An 18,095-nucleotide genomic window follows, 5' to 3' on the forward strand; every position below is an offset into this window, starting at 1 on the left:
TACATTTTTAATTTATCAAGTTTGCGAAAAAAAAAGTAATCATAACAGTTAAAAGTGTAATATTTAGTCAGTTTTTGGAATTGAAGACTTTCTTGCTTTAGTTTTTCAAAAAGTTTTCAAGGTTTTTATTTTTTTTTTTTAATTTTATACATCATATTGCATTTCTATTGATATACAAATCCAGCAATTATTAAGGAAACTGTGAGCAATAATGTGCTGGTGTTTTACAATAATTCAACTTTTTCATAGATTTACCTATAAAATTTTAAATTTTATAATATTTGAAAAATTAATTTGAAGCTCGTAGACATTATAAAGCAATAATTTTTATTAGTGTAGTAACTAAAGCAAATTATTAGAAAACCCGGCCGAACAGATCTGATTTTGATGATCTTTTTATTTTTAAACGTCGGCAATAAAATACTTTAAAGTCTATAGTTTAAAAATTGCCGATGAAATTAAATTTTTTTTAACAAAACCATTTTTTTGCTTAAATTTCATAAGATAAATGATACTAAAGATTCTCTTCGTAATTTAAGGAAAACAAAATATGATAGTAAAAGACTATAAGCAATATAATTTTTAAAAGATTTATTAAAAAAAAATTGCGTTTTTTACAAAAAAAAAAATTAAATTATTTAATAAAAGGAAAGAAAATATTTGCTAAATACGCTTGAAAATATTCATATTTTCATATAAAATTGCAATTTCTAATACATATTCTTTTTTGTTAAAAATTCATCTAGGGTTAAGTGCGTTGCACTTTGTTGCATGAAAAAAAGTAATATTGGCAACACTTGTAACATAAAATAAGTGCCTTCTGGTATGTATGTCAGTAGTATTTTTAGCATTTCCTTTTCTATAATAGATAGTAAATATTCAAAAGTATTTTCTGTGAAAGATGTATAGTCGTAAAGACAACATTAAAAAAAATATTAAATCAGATAGGATACCTATGACTGGTGCATTGGGCGAAATTGAAAGCTTTGGTAGCTAAAAAAAGTGAAAAAATAAGGTATCCGTTAAAGTTGCCAAAAATATAAATGGCTGGTGGAAGAACTAATGAAAATATTATTCTACGTGTGTTATTATTATTACAAATAGATTGTCAACAAAAGAAACAATTTTGTTACCAACAAAATTTGATAGGGCAGTCTTACACTCATGTGGAAGCAAGAAAGTTTTTTGTTTGATGTTTTTCAAAACGTATTATCTTCTTTTCAGTGTTTTTTATTAATTTTGAGAGTTTCTAAAAAAAAAAAAAAACTTATAGAATAAAGACTATGGGCCATATTCATTGACGCTGTCTTAGTTATTACTAAGAAAGACTGGAGTTTATCCTATTTAAATAACATTGGGTAAACCGTAGTCTAAGATAAACCGGGGTCTTAACACGACTTTTAATATGCCCCTTTACTTTAATTAGAAGAAGTTTTTTATTGGTTTTAACACAGTCAAACACTGAAAGGGCAGGCGGCCTTGCCCCACTTCCCCTAATAAGCTTTCATTAATCGGATTTATAATGATCAAAAATTAATTTCCTAATTTATAGTTAATTGTTTTTTAAGATTCATCCAGAGCTTAAAAATTAATTCATTTTCTGACTAAAGGCCTTGAATTTTGCTTTGAATTACGCATAAGTATAATACAATTATTTTTCATGAAGCTTGTAATTGACGCACATTTGATTTATCAAGTTTGCGGAAAAAATGCAATCATAACAGTTAAAAGTGTAATATTTAGTCGGTTTTTGGAATTTAATACTTTCTTGCTTTAGTTTTTCAAAATTTTCAAAGTTTTTATCTATTTTTTTAATTTTATAGGTACATCATATTGCATTTCTATTGATATAAAAATCCAGCAATTATTAAGGAAACTGTGAGCAATAATGTGCAGGTGGTTTACAATATTTCAACTTTTTCATAGATTTACCTATGAAATTTTAAATTTTATGATATTTGAAAAATTAATTTGAAGCTCGTAGACATTGCAATAATTTTTATAAGTGGAGTAACTAAAGCAAATTAATAGGGAACCCGGCCGAACAGATTTGATTTTTTTTAAAACGTCGGCAATCAAAAATACTTTTAAGTCTACAGTTTATAAATTGCCGATGTTGCCGTACTGTTTTTTTTTTTTAATTAATTTTTTTTAACAAAAACATTTTTTTTTGCTTAAATTTCAAAAAATAAATGATACCAAAAGATTCTCTAGGTAATTTAAGGGAAAAAAAAGTATGTGGTAGTAAAAGACAATCTTCAACTTTCTCACAAACTGACTTCAAACGCAAACAAAATATTTTGAACACAACGGCAGCACCTACAATATTTGCATACACGTTTTTAAAAAGCCAGAATTTAATTTCCATCTGTAAAAATTTAAATTCACTATAATCAAGAGTTTTTGAAAGATTGGTCCTCAATTGGAAAAAAAGTTACTACTAATTTTTAAATGGCTTTTTTCAAACTTTTTGGTAGTAAAATTCAAATTTATTTTGAAAAAGTGTTTGGCCATTATTATAATCAGATGAATTATGGAGAGGAAAAGGTAATTTTTATTACAGTTTGAAAACAAAAAAAAATTAAAAACTACTTCAATTTCATTGGATTTTTTGATAAAAACTGATTTTTTGCATTGAAATAATTGATTTTTTCAAAGACTTTGGCAAATAAGAATTTTAAACTTTTGCTATTTAACTTTCAACAATAAGAGCTATTGAATGAAGTAAAAATAGCTTTATACATATTTAAATGTTGAACTTAAAAAAAAAAATAAGTTAATTTTTTTTTAACTTCAATTGAATTCGAAAAGGAAATATGTACTTTTTAATTTTTTTCATAAACTGTAATACATATTGATATTTCCTTTTTTAATCTTTATAAATGTGGCCAAAAAATTTGAAAAATAAATTTATATTACGAAAATGTTTTAAACCTAATACCTTAGATTTTTCTTAGAATTACGCATAAGTATTAGTAGAGTAACTAAAGCAAATTATTAGGGAACCCGGCCGAACAGCTCTGATTTTGACGATTTTTTTTTTCAAACGTAGGTAATTAAAAATACTTTAAAGTCTATAGATTAAAAATTGCCGGTGTTGCCGTATTATTTTTTAAAATTAAAATTAAATTTTTTTTTAACAAAACCATTTTTTTTGCTTAAATTTCATAAAACAAATGATAGCAAAAGATTCTCTAGGTAATTTAAGGAAAATATATAAAAGGCAATCACAAAAAAAATATTTTGAAAACAACGGCAACACCTACAATATTTTAAGATACATTTTTAAAAAGCCAGAAGCTCATTCTTATCTCTTGAATTTAAATCCACTAAATTTGATCAAGACTTTTTGAAAAAATGGTCCTCAAACTCAGAATTAAAAAAAAAAATGTTATTAGAAAAATTTAAAATGACTTTTTTCCAAACTTTTTCTAATAAAATATGAATTTATTTAAAAAAAATTTTTGGCCATAAATATTATCAGTTGAATTTCGAAGCAAAAAAGGTAAAATATATCACACTTTAAAAAAAAAAATGAAAAATTACTTCAATTTCAATGGTTTTTTTTTTTATTAAAACTGAATTTTTGCATTGAAATAATTAATTTTCTCAGAGACTGTGGTAAATAGGAACTTTAAATTTTTGCTATTTAACTTTTAACAGTAAGGGTTATTAAATGAATAAAAAATAATTTTATGTTTAGATGTTGAACTTAAAAAAAAAAAATAAGTTACATTTTTTTTCAAAACTTTTATTAAAAAAAGTTCTTCGAAAATAAAATACTTTTTAATTTTTTTCATAAACCGTTATACATATTGACATTTCCTTTTATAATTTAAAATCATAATAAATGCGTCCAAAAAAATTTGAAAATAAATGCATTTTATATTACGACCAAGTTTAAAAAACGACATGTTAAAATTTTTTCAATAATTTTTTTGTTTCAAAAATCTGAGTTCAATTACCATTCTTTCAAAAGCCGTTCATTCAATTAACTTAATTTTAATTTTACATATATTACTAAGCTTCTAGCTTTTAAAAAATCTATATTTGAATATTGTAGGTGTTGCCGTTGTGTTCAAATATTTTTTTTTGTGTTTGAAGTCAATTAATAAGAAAATTGCATCTATTGCTTGAACTATGGAAGATTGTCCCTCACTCCCATATATTTTTTTTCCTTGAATTTCGTAGACAATCTTTTGGCATCAGTTAATTTATGAAATTTAAGAAAAAATTTTGAAAAAAATTTGTTTTTGTTCACAAAAATCTTCAATTAAATTTAAAAAATCAAAACGGAAACACCGGCAATTTTTAATCTATAGACTTTAAAGTATTTCTAATTACCGACGTTTGAAAAAAAAGATCATCAAAATCTAAGCTGATCGGCCGGGTTCCCTAATATTGCCAATTTTTGAGCTTTAGTTACTCCACTATATAATTCAATTATTTTTCATGAAGCTTTTATTTGACGTAGAATAATGTTTGATATGTCAACTAAAGTGCTTATTGTTTTAAAAAATTAATTAAATTTATCAAGTTTGCGGAAAAAATATAATCATAACAGTTAAGTGCAATATTTAGTCTGTTTTTGGAATTTAAGACTTTCTCGCTTGAGTTTTTTTTAAGAATATTCAAGGTTTATATTTTTTTTTAAATTTTATATATCATATTGCCGTTCTATTAAAAATCCAGAAATTATTAATGAAACTGTGAGGAATGATGTGCTTTTCCATAGATTTACCTAATTTCTGATTTTGTGATATTTCAAAAATTATTTTTAAACTCGTAAACATTGTAAAGCAATAATTTTTATTATAATATATTAATGAATATTTTGAGTACTATTTTTAATGGGGTTGGGGTCAAAATTCTGCCGGGGTCAAAATTCTTTTGTCAAAATTCTGCTTTCAAAATTCTGCTTTACAAAATTCTGCTTTCAAAATTCTGTTTTTCAAAATTCTGTTTTTCAAAATTTTGTTTTTCAAAATTCTGCTTTTCATAATTCTGTTTTTCAAAATTCTGCAAAAAATTAAAAAAGGGTTTGGAAAATGTTCAAAAGCGCGCGCTTTTTAACATTTTCCAAACCCTTTTTTATTTTTTTGCAAAATTCTGTAAAATCATCTTCTTGAAAAATTATCTGTTTATTTGATTACTTACCTACATAATTTGCATTCTTTGAATGTATATTAATTTTTGTTTTATAAATGAATAAATTTGAAAATATTAAGAAAGGTTTTGAATACTAAACATTTCCGAAAATAATTCAAATTTTTTTAATTTATCAAATAAAAATGAATATTCAAAAATTTGAATAAGAAAAGGAATATCTTGTATCAAACAACATCGGTTCCAATAAGTTATAGATTTTATTTGAAAGAAAGTCAGTCTATGCATTTTAAAAAATATTTGCGACACTTAAACAAAAAAATTTAGGAAAGTGCCAATGTTGAATTACATTAATGAGGTTTTTTTTTCTTTAGTCAGCGCATATGCTATAAAAAAAAAACAGAATTGGCAGAATTTTTTTGTTCAAGTATAATGCTGGCAGAATTTTGAAAAGCAGAATTTTAAAAAGCAGAATTTTGAAAAGCAGAATAGAAAAACAGCAGAATTTTGAAAAATAGAATTTTCTTTAAAAAAACAGAATTTTGAAAAGCAGAATTTTGAAGCCAGAATTTTGACCCGATCCCTTTTTAATGATAATACAAATAATAATGTGCTTCTTAAAAATCAATTTTCGAAATTTTAATATGACACCCTTTCATTTTGTTCTTCCTGCCTTAAATATAAATTGGGTAAAATTTGGTCCAGTTTAAACACGTTCTAGGGGTCGCTACCACAATTCAAAGTTTTAAAAAATACACCAAATTTTGTTTTTTTTTTTTCAGAAAATTTTAAAATTTGTAATCAGAATTAAGTACTTTATATTAAATGTTTAACTGTTTTGAAAGAAATTTTGATAAAAATACAGCGGAATAAAAATGAAGTTTAATTTTTAATATTTTTGAATTTGACATTTTTTTTTTTGTGTTAATCTGTAGAATAACTAACTGAGTGATCTTTCTTAATTGAAAAATTCAATGATTTTATCTGATCGTTTATGAGCCTTATATCTTTATTCGACAGACAGTTAACTGACTGTTTATTAGAAGATTGAAAAATCGGGTCTTAAGCGTACTTTTTATTGTAACAAAAAAAAAATTTTGTTGAAATTGATCTTTTTTTTTACTTAAATCTTTAGTGAATGGTAGCGACCCCTAAATTTTAATATTAAAATCGGAAAAAATACCATATACTATGCTTATATAGTAGAAAATTATGCAGGGGTGTCCCATTAAAAAATCAAAAAAAAGATTTTTTCGACCATATAAGAAGCACCCTAATGTATATGTAGGTGGTCAGAAAAAGACAGAGAAAATATTAGTATAAAACACTGGAAAACATTGTATTTTAGGAATAAAACATTCAAAAATTATGGTAATTTTCAGTATTATTATTTGATCAAAATGTATGTATGTCAGCTTTAAATATCATTATTTATTAGACACCTCATTTATTGTGATTTAAAAACAAATACCGAAGTAATAAGAGGATTTCTGAAATCAACATCAGAGTTTTTAGAATATGAAATTTTTCCAACCAAATACCTTGAATTTTGCTTAGAATTGCGTATAAGCACAATTCAATTATTTTTCAAGACGCTTATAATTGACGTACAATAATGTTTGATATGTCAAATTAAGCATACGTGTGTGTAAAAAATAATAAATTAGATTTATAATTAACGGATAAGAAGAGTAATCAAAGCGGTTTATTGCTTTATTTTTTTTAAGAATTTCAAAAGATTTTATTTTTTTAATTTTATATGTGATATTACCTTTCCATTGATACCTCAATCAGATAAATCAAGCAAGTATCAAAGAAACTGTGACAAATCATGTGTAGGTAGATTGTAATATTTTAAATTTTCTTATTTCTTGAAAAAAAAAAAACAAAAAAATATTATTATTTGATTTTTTTTTACAACTTTTTTGTTTAAAAATTAATAAAATAATAGCACCATGTTATAGCTTGTTACTTAAGCTAGAAATTGAGACTTAATTTATATCTGTAAGTTTTGTAGAAAAAAAGTTATAATTTTTTAAAGTCAATCAAATTTTACAAAAAAAGCAAAAAAAAAACACTTTTTTTCTTTTCTTTTATCAATATATCGATTTTTTAATATGAAAAGCTTAGAAAAAAATTATACCATTAGAAAGCTTATAAAATTTCCTAAAGAATAAAGCCATATTAAAATTTTAAGAATGATCAAAAAGTATATAAATAATTTATTGAAAACAATCATTTTCATCAAAAAAAGCAAAAAAAACCTATAAATTTATCTTCACACGTCATTTATTCAGTTTTTTTTAATGACAACCTATAAAAATTTTTATATCATCTGAAAGCTTATTGTCTTGGCTCAAAATATATATATATATCAGGTCTGTGAGACATCTACAAAAAGAGCTAGAATTTTTTGAACTCAATGTATTTTCATCAAAAAAAGCAAAAAAAACATTTATTTTTTTCTTCTCATGCTATTAAATCAATTTTTTTCAATGGCAACCTATAAAAATTTTTATATCACGTGAAAGCTTATTGTTTCACCTTTCACATGACGGTTCAATCTTATTTCCAAGTTGCCTACAAGAAAAGTTAGAATTTTTTAAAGTCAACCATGTGGAATTTCCAGACTGAGATTACGGTACTTCCTACACTGGTGACTGTTCATGATCAACAGATCTCCACTGGTGTTTTGAGTGTTTTCGCAAGTTTCTTGATTTAACATTGTGTAGCTTGTAGTTAGTCTACCGTTATGTGTGATATACCAAATGAAAGGTAATTGTATCAGGATGCTCATAAAAGTTTAATAAAATTTCTATCTGCTCTAGATCAATAGTTATAACCTGTTGAATTCTCACACTTTAATTTACCGTTATCTCAAAATTGTGTTTACGAAATTGATTGAAATTTTGTACACATATAGTCCTAACAACAATCTATCTACCCTGTAAATTTCATATATTTATGAGTTAAACAAAAAAAGATAAAAATAAAAAACGGTTAAAAACGGGAAAAAATGACCAAAAAACTTGGCTCCAAAAAACTTCTTCATCTCGATTTTGATGGAAAATTTCATTTTAGAGTTCCAATTTTTTGCACATACACTCATACATACTCCACCTATACACCCTATAAGTTTCAGATTTTTTGAGCACTCGGAAATATTTCTAAAAATAAAAACCCACCCAATTTTAAGACGCAAAAAATAGGTGTTTTTCAAAACTCTCTATCTCAAAAACTACTCTTTTTAAAAAAAAATCCCAACACACGTCTCGACTATTTTTCCACCACCTATCCATTGGTGTATTCAGAATTTCCAAGAAAAATTCCCCTCTCTCGTAATCACCCCTTTCTCAACTTGCCCCGATTTGATAAGCTTTTCAAAACCTAACGATTTCTTACCGATTTAGATTTTTAAAAATTTTTTACCAAAAGTCCATTAACATAAAAAATGATTATCTATCTATTGCAAAAAAAATCAACTCTCTACGACAACGCATTTAGATTTTAGATAATTTTTTCATTTTGCCATTTTGCCCCGTTTTACCCTATTAAATGTGCGATTTGAGTAAAAACCTTTCTTAGTGCAAACCGCTTCACCTACACCTATCATATACCATTGAGTTTGGAGTTTTTTATTTTTTTCCCATATAGAGCCAGTGATTATGTGAATGGTGGAAAAAAAAAAATCAACGCATTTATAATATAGTACTACCTATATAAATGCTCCTGCTCCTTCACAAAAAGTTTCGTTGAAATCGAATAAAAAGTTTCGGAGATATTCGAATTTGAAAAAAAAAAAAAACGGTTCTATGGTAGGTACCATTAATAATGATTTTCAAAAAAAAAATTTTTTATTGAAATATAGACCTTAGCTTAAAACTAACATTTGAATTTTTTAAACAAAATCATTAGAGCAGTTTTCGAGATATTTCAATTTTACTAAAATCGGTATAGTGACAAGTACCTACCGTTATTTTTGGTCCAAAAAATTTAATTCCAAAAACCCCTCTGGAGAGTCGATAAATAACGCTACATACCAAGTTTGACATTAATCGGTCCATCCGTTTAGGCTGTAGCTCCTTATACAGACAGACAGACGAACTTCCGGGACCCACTTTTTTGGCATCGTAATGTCAAGGAAAAATGTTATCTCAACTTTTTTTTTGTACGAATGCATAAATTGATATAATTATAGTACCTATATCGCAAGTAAAAAATTGGTAGAATTCCTGTTCAGAAAACATGTTCATTTAAAAAAAAATTATTTTTTTAAATTGAAACTTCTCCAAATTTTAAGCGTTAAGTACTAATAAAAGGTTGAAAAATGTGCTAAATCTAAAATTTTAAACCGATTACAATTGAAATGATCAATGGAAATTATTTTAAAATTATTTATAACTGAAAGACGAATTATTTGTTTCAGCTTTTTTTCTTGTCCAATGTGAAATTCTTCTATGCCATTCCTATTTCTTAGTAATTTTAATTGGCATTTACACAAAGTAAAGTAAAAGATTGTCATTTTCCTTCCCTAATAGTAAATATAAATTTAAAAAAAAGAGTAGTCGTTCATGATTGTTTTCGTTACTTGATATATTAATGGTATCAAAATTTAAATTAGTTGAAATGGCAGTAATTTAGTTAAAGAAACATTAGACATTTTCCTTGTCAATTCCTTATAAAAAAAAAAACTTAAGAACCCAATTAATTTTACATTTTAAACCTATTTAAAAGCTTACATAAAACACTCTTTTTAGAAACCAAAATAAATAACATTTATAACTTCGAAAGGCTTGGTCAGAAATCAGTAATGCCTCAATTAAGAAAGAGAACATTTAACAATAGTAATAATAATTCTCTTGAGCATAAATGAACCTAATATACAATATATATATTTGCCAAAAGGGTAATTTGCCTATTCCCATTAGTTTAATTTAAAACGCATAATCTCAGTTCGTTTATCCTTATTAATTGCCTTCCTTCTATCAACATTTTAGCTTTGAGTAATTAAATAAAATTTACTCTTTGGGACTTGCAAAATAAATTAGATCATGTTTTTTTATTTTTTTCTTTGTATTTGAAACTATTTTAATCTCTCTTGGGATCTATTTAAATGATTTTGGTTCTAATAGATATCATTTGTTTGGAAAAGGTTCTAAATTTCTGTAATCCTGCAAGAAAATTCGTTTGAATTGAGTTAATTGAAATTAATAAATTTTTCACACGAGCTGAGAAAATATGTTGAAATTTTATCAAAATGTAAAACATGTACATTATCTTCAATCATCTTCATTTAATTACTCATAAATTAGTGTTAAATTGTCCAATGACACAATTTATCGAATTAATCAATCATCCTCAAGCCTATTGTAATTTTCGCACCATCAGCAGCCAGCAGCACCATAACCATAATTATATTTTTATTTCTTTTGCAATATCGAAAAATAAATTTCTCTGCAAATTATATATCTTTATGGTACCCCAATACTATATGCAAAAGACTCTGACCAATAAATTATCATTTCAATAAATAAAAAAAAAAAAAACACATTCAATAATTATGAATTTATGTGCCTGATGTCTGTAGATATAAAAAAAAATAAAAACGACATCCTGCCAGGTTGACCCAATTTAAATAATATTCCAACAAAAATAAAAAAAAAAAGAAAAAATTAAATTTATTTATTACAAAATGCCCCTTCATTACGAATCGCTCGTTAAATGTTCAAAGAAAAATAAAAAAAAGGGAAGAATTCTGCCCAGAACAAATGAATACTTTATATATACAAATGAATATTAAATAAACATTTATTAAGTTTTTTTCGCTTTTTTTCTTTCTTCTTTTAAACGAGAAACGAATAAGGAGCTATAAAGTCACACAAAAAATTAAAAAAAAAAAAATTAAGGACGAAACTTTCAAGAAATTGGAGTGTTGAAAGAGAGGTTAAAACCCCTTAAGGTTATTATACGTATGCAAGCGGTACAGTTTTTTTTTTGTGTAGTAATGTCCTTATGGTATTTTTCTCTTTAATTAACCCAACCAACCAACCAGGCAAGGAGCAAAGAACGACAACGACTACTGGGTCATGAAAAAAGGTGAATAATGTATTACCACCCCTAAAGTGTGCCACTTAGTAAGATCACTTGGTATGGTACCAGTACACGGGTATACGGTTACCCTTTATTATTTAATTTGGTTTAATTTTTTTTTTTGTTTTCTTATAAAACAAAACAAAAAAAATGTTTTTCGCACTAATGTCCTCCAAAGGGGACTTGCAATTTACCAACTCAACTCAAACCCTCTAGAGATGAATTTAAAGTAGTGCGGCGTTTTCACAGCTCCTCTCAATCATATTTAACCCATTTTTTAAATTAAAGGTGATTTTGGGAAAATATACTGAAAATCCTGCATTCGCGCTATGATGGTAATTGCAAAAGTCCTTGTGGCAGAAATTTCTTAATTGAGGGCCGAGAGTATTTGCATGTTAAAAAGAAATTAAAAGCGTGTACAAATAATGAAACAAAAAATAAAATAACATGGATAATGGTGACCATACCCCTTTTTTTAATGGAACAGTTTAAAACTATGCTAATAATATTTTAATGTATAAAAAACTGAGTTAAAAGTTAAAAAAAAATAGATTTCCGCATACTTCAAACTAGTACAGTATTAAAAGTTTGTGAAAGAAGCTTTCTGGAAGCCTTATAGAAGTATAGCGCTGTAATTGGAATTTAAATTTCTGAAAATTTTTCCTCTTTTTCCTAAAATCAACATCAATCTACTTTAGATTCTTAAAGGAATTTATTCCAAGTCCTTCAGCAAAATTTGGAAAACTACTTTCCAACGAATGAATGCAGAAAAAATTCTGCGAAATAAATATTCTTCACCTTTAAAAACGGTTTTAGTTCTTTAATAAGAATTTCTTTTGTTATCTTCTATCTTTTCACAATTTAGTTCGAAAAAACTCAGCATATCCAATAAACTAGATTATTTCTCTTTACACACTTTCTCTATTACTTTTTTGGAACGAGAAATACGTTTTGCAATCTCTCCATTACTAAATTAAAGTTTTCAATGAAATGTTCGTTCTTGTTGATTCTCATGAATTCGTATGACTTAAATGAGTTAATTCACACATTTATTTGTGAAGGCAGATTATGATAAGATTATATTGGGTACACTTTATTTTATTTATATTACTGGGTTAGTTCATGATAAGTTCCTTTAAGTTAAGTATAAATAGTTGAAAAGAAAAAAATTATTTAGTAAAAATGATGATGATTAATTTGCAAATTCTTCCACACAAATTAAAGAACGAAGAAAAAATTATTTCAAATAATTAGGTAATGGATTTTTAATTTTATTTTATAACGAAAAATATAATCATAATAAAAATAAAAAAAGTCAAAAGTCAAGTTGAAAATAAAAAAGAAAAAATTAGAACAGAATAAAAAATAATGTATTTTCTTTGATTTTATGTCTTCAACAAAATATAATTATTATCTACTACAAAAAAAAAAAAAATAAAAAAATGTAAAAAATTAAGAATATTTCAAATCACTTTCCTTTCACTCTATTCTTTTCCTTTTTAAATATCCTTTTTGATGCTCAATTAATTTTCACTTTTTCACTTATTTCCTTTTTTTTTTTTATTATAATTCTTTTGAGTTGAAAATTTATATTTCTTCATTGCATTATGCATTTTAATTTTGATTTCATTTTAACTACATTTTTCGCACTTAATTTCAAATTGTTTTTTTGCTCATTTTGTTCATGTTCATTATAATGTGTGTGCTATTGAATAGAAAATAATGCTTTTTCCCTCTTAAAAAAAAAACTATCCTTCATCTACGTTAGGTTGAATCACAAGTTTTATGATTTTTATACGTGTGATAAAAATGTCTTTTTTAATAAAATAAATAATATTCGGTATATATAAATGAATAATAAATATATATCAAGAAACTTAAAAACATAACAATATTTCATGTAAGTTTGATATACCTACATAAAAAAAATATTTTCAGCTTGGAAACACATTAATAAATTTGATAGTACATCGTCTAATAAAGGTCAAAGTTTTTCTAACTAAGAGTCAATACACCATTCAACTGTCAATTACTCAGAAGGAGACGGAACAAATTTAGCTAACAATTAACTGGCTTAAGAGAAATTGTTACTAAAAAAAATGCTTGTTAATTGGATGCTGTTTACGATACAAAAACTAAGCAGCTAAGAACTAAAAAAGTTACATTTCCCGAAATAGAGGCCGGTGTTCTATTGTCATTCGTCATTTACCCATGTGAGATAAAGTTCATCGCTTGATGTCATTTGCGAAAGAAACTTGCTTTCATTTAACAGATTCTTGCAGCTTTTTGACAAACATAGAAAAGCAAGAATTTCCTTCTTCGCAACACACAATTTGTCCAAAGTATTTCTCACTTTTGTTGCCATATGAACAATATCTATGTTTTCTTGGGAAAGTAAGCATCTTTCGTTCGCCTTATCGCCTTAGCTTCAAACTTATTTTTTTTTTAATCTATTTTTGGCAGACATAAGGTCCATTCAACAAGCTAAAGTTTGTTTAAGGCTTGATTACGCAAGTCAACCAAAAATTAAAATAATTAAAAAGTAGAAATTGCTAAATAGAAAAAATCAAAAGAAAACAAAAATAATGAAATAAAATTCCATAAATTCAACATCTTATAACAACTTCTATAAGGCCTTATTATAACATCCTACACAAGTAATCTGGTTTGTGAATTAGATAAACCCTCTGCAGGAAGACCTCCGTAAGGCCATTTAAAGCTGTTTGTCACAAGCTATTAGCTTGTGGATTACCTGTGAAGGAAAGTCCTATGCAATTTCGGTAAAATGCACCAAAATGATTTGTATAAGACTTGTCCTTCTTCTAATGCAAGCCAAAAAATAGCTTGCATTGATTTATTATGAAAGCTAAATTGTTACTTGGGTCAATATTAGAGACAAAATTGATAACATTTGGAAGTCTTGTTTAACAACGTATTCTGCAATTTCAGCAATTGTTATTCTTCAATTCAGAACACTTTGGCAATCCAGTTTACCAAGACTTCTTTTTATTCGCAACTTATAACTGAGCGGTTTCAAATCAAAAGACCGCGTATTAGATGAACCAGTTGCCAAATTTTCTTTCTTGGTCTACAAAACCGTTGAGCCTAAGATATGCATTGCTCGAGTTGATGATTTTTTGGCACAAGTTTGAATCTTGGGTCAACATTGTTAGCACCCTTTTTCAATTATTCCATCAGCACAGTTTAATATCGTATGCAAACTGCAAAATAAGCCGGTTTTATACTTAAGCAATGTCTAATTCATTGGAAATTTCTGAGACTTTTTCGATATTGGCCGCTACGCCCATTTTCAACCAATCTGTATCTGGTTGGTGACTTAAAATTCAAAAACAATGTATTCGCGCTTTAATGCTTCCAATGTACAAACTTAAGTTATGAAGACCGATTTTACGTAGTAGTTCACGTTTGCGTATTTAAAACTGAACTTATATTTTCTTAAAATTTCGGAAAACGTGGAACGTTTTATGGTAAAACAACTAAATTTATGGAATATTTCGGCCCCTGGTTGACAACTGCTAAATAATACAAAATCGGAGAATCAAACGGCCGATTTTTTGACAAAGTTCGAACTCATAAAAAATTTGTTTTAATTTCATTTCTTCACAAATGTCTCACCCATTAAAACTTGTATTTAGAACTTTGTTTGAGGAAGAACTTTGTTATTTGTAATCCCTCTGTTTTTTAAATAATCAATATAAGGGGCTTAGCTTGTTAGAATTCGGTTATGTTATGATTTCATTTCTGCATTTTATAAAATTGTTTATGTTTTGTATTTCGTGTTTACATATTTTTGTACCAAAACTTTTCTTGCCTTGAAAACTTGTTACAACTTCGTTTCTGTAAGACTAGATCTAAATTCCTTAGAACCTTCGAGTTCTAAGAATGTGCCCCAGTTCTAAATATTTTTTAAATGAGACCTAAAGACACACCGAGAGGATTGCTAACGAATGAAAGTCCAAATATATTTAATTGAACGTAAAATGTTTTTCAGCGATCTTCCCAACATAGCATTCTCTTATGCTGTAAACATGTAAACCCCATAGACTTCAAACTACAAAAGTGGTGTACTAGATGCCTGCATTTCAATCTACCGATGTCGAATTAAAGCTTGACTTAAAACACGTTTATTTCCATAAACTCAAACAAAATTTTTGGTGTACAAATTCAGAGACATGAAAAACTTCAAGAAAACTAATATTTTCAAAAAAACACGAATATAAGATTCTACGGAGCACTCCGTTTGAATCAGACTTCACTTATTACTTCTTCTTCACTTCCGTTTTGACTTTACTTTGACTCTTAGGCCTAAAAAAGATTTATCACAGCTTTTGTTAAAACTTCTTGTAAGCTAGAAAACATATTAACACAATCAATTTCACTGTAAGCTAATAATCGTAAACGTTTAAAAAATCATCCAACATACCTACAACTTTTCATATCCACGATAAAAATAATAAAACTTGTGATCAAATCCTAAGTGTATACTATATATCTTAACAAAGTATAAATGTATGGTATATTTAAAAATTAAAAAAAATAAAAAAAAACTTTTTAATATATGAAATTAAAATATGTATTAAAATTTTATGAAAAAAAAAAAAAACTATTGTAGTTTATCCTACAATAACACGCTTATTTATTGCTGTTTCCATTACTCAATTTCTTTTTACAGAACTGAAAAATCAAATAGAAACGCAAGTAAATGAGCTAAAAACTCAAATAGAGGGAAAATGTGTCATGCAGTGATATGTCATCATAATAAAAAATAAAAAAAAAATTTATTTAAAATTAAACAAAACAAAAAAAAATAAAATAAAAAAAAATAATATTAAAAAAAAAAATTAACAAAAAAAAAAATTCAAATCCACACATATATATATATATTTATTTAACAAAAACCAAATTTCCCCAAAAAAACATATAAATATATATATACAAAAAAACATATATACATGTATTATATAAAAAAAAGAATGAAACTGCAGAAAAAAAATAAGGAACAAAAATACAAACGATTCAGAAAAAATAATATAATCAGAGTTCATGAAGCACTACAAATGCAAACAAAATTCAAAACAGAAGAGCCACAAAAAAACGTTATACATTTTAAGCCCAAATTTTAAATCCAAAATTTCAACCATAGCTGCCAATCGTCAAAATTTAAACTAAAAAGAAAAAAAAATAATCAACAAATTGGAAGTGAATTTTAAAAACAAAACAAAAAAATTAAGGGCAAAAACGGGTTTAATCATTTGGCCGACTTGACTTTTCATTCAAAAATTCGTAAAATTCGTCAGAAATACTCCTCTTCTCACATCATTCCATCACACACATATTTTTCTCTCTTATAACTTAAAAACTAAAATCCTACGGAATAAGCGCATTGGAACAGATTCGAAAGTTACAAAAAAAAAAAAAAAACAAATATTTGAACTCCTTTACAAAGCAAAACAAAAAATAAAAATACAAAAAATTATTTAACAAAAGTTTTTAAAAAATTAGCGATGATACATGTAGCAAAACCAAAGTGTAACGAAAAATTAAAAAAATATATTAAAAAACAGAACAAAAAAAAATCTTTAAAAAACATAGACATTTAGCCAAGTAAATTCCAAATAAAACTTTAAAAAAAACCAAAGCAACCACCAACCACTAATTCTACAGAAAATTGTTGTTCCGTATTTTGTTACTATAGAGAATATATAATTAAAATATATTTCTTTCATCCCCAAAAATATAAAAATAGAAGAAGAACGTAATAAAATGTAAGTATTAATCAATTAAATAAATATATTATAAAAAATATATATAAATTAAATATTTTATTTATTTTTTTAATTATTTTGCATAATTTTATTTTTAGTTTTTTTTTTGTTTAAATAAAAATTAAAAAACATGTAATATAATAACCATACACTAGAATTTTTTTTGTTTTACATTAACTAATACTCAGCAGTTTTTTTTTTTTTTGTTATCTTAGAATATTAATATAATGTACCATAAAAATACTCTTATCATAACAAATAGAAATAGGATTATTATAATATTTAGAAGAAAAAATTAACAAAAACAAAAAATAGAAAAAAAAAAACACACAAAATTCAGGCGAATATAGACAATTTTTTCTAGATTAGATTTGTAGGAATTCCTTGTTAAACAAGAATAAAGCGTATTTGTGATAAACAAAAACAAATAAAAAAAATATTGCAATTAATCAATTTGACAACAAAACTGCACAAATTATTCTTCATATATCTATTTCATAGCGATTCACAATAAATTATTCAAAATTTCAAGTTGACATCATTTTTGAAAACAAAATGACTGTGATAATTTCAATTATTTTTTTATCAATATAAATATTTTTTTATCAATATAAAGTTTATGAATTATTTTCTTTCGGTTTTATACAGGGTTTTCTTTAAAATTCGATTCAGCATGCATTGTGTTTTACTAGAATTCTTACTAGTAACTTTTCTAAAGTCTCTAGTTTGTTTTCAAAAAAAGCGATGTGATTTAAAAAAAAAAAGTTTTTGTCGACAAGGTGAAATTTTTGCATTATTGAAAATTCAAACTTTCGACATTTTATCGCTCGGTTAAAAATGTGTAAAAAAATTTTTCGACTTTCTTAAAATCGTTTTTCTGATTATTTTCAATATCAAAATTTTCTGATATTAAAGTCTAAACTCAATTTTCGAATTTTTTTTTCAATTTAATTTTTTCTTTTAACTTTAATTGAACTGAAAATTCATTGCTTTTCTTTTCTTAAAATTTTATTTTATTTTGCAAAAAAAGCCACTAAGAATTTTGAGAGATAATTTTCAGTATTTTTTTTATTTTTGAAAAACAAAAACTATAGAAATAATTGTTACGTTAAA

At 25.6% G+C, this 18,095-nt stretch overlaps 1 protein-coding gene across 2 annotated transcripts in view; it reads left to right on the plus strand.

Moving 5' to 3' along the window:
* Window positions 1-16,651, plus strand: part of LOC129916452 (complexin) — a 251,962-nt gene extending 235,311 nt beyond the window's left edge. For both annotated transcript variants that reach the window (XM_055996428.1, XM_055996429.1), the window contains exon 4: window positions 15,890-16,651. In XM_055996428.1, the coding sequence (XP_055852403.1) occupies window positions 15,890-15,963 (74 nt within the window). In that variant the 3' untranslated portion in view covers window positions 15,964-16,651. The remainder of the gene's footprint in view (window positions 1-15,889) is intronic.
* Window positions 16,652-18,095: the final 1,444 nt, after the last annotated feature.

Source organism: Episyrphus balteatus, chromosome 3, assembly GCF_945859705.1.
Source record: "Episyrphus balteatus chromosome 3, idEpiBalt1.1, whole genome shotgun sequence".
In the NCBI taxonomy this organism is placed as follows: domain Eukaryota; kingdom Metazoa; phylum Arthropoda; class Insecta; order Diptera; family Syrphidae; genus Episyrphus; species Episyrphus balteatus.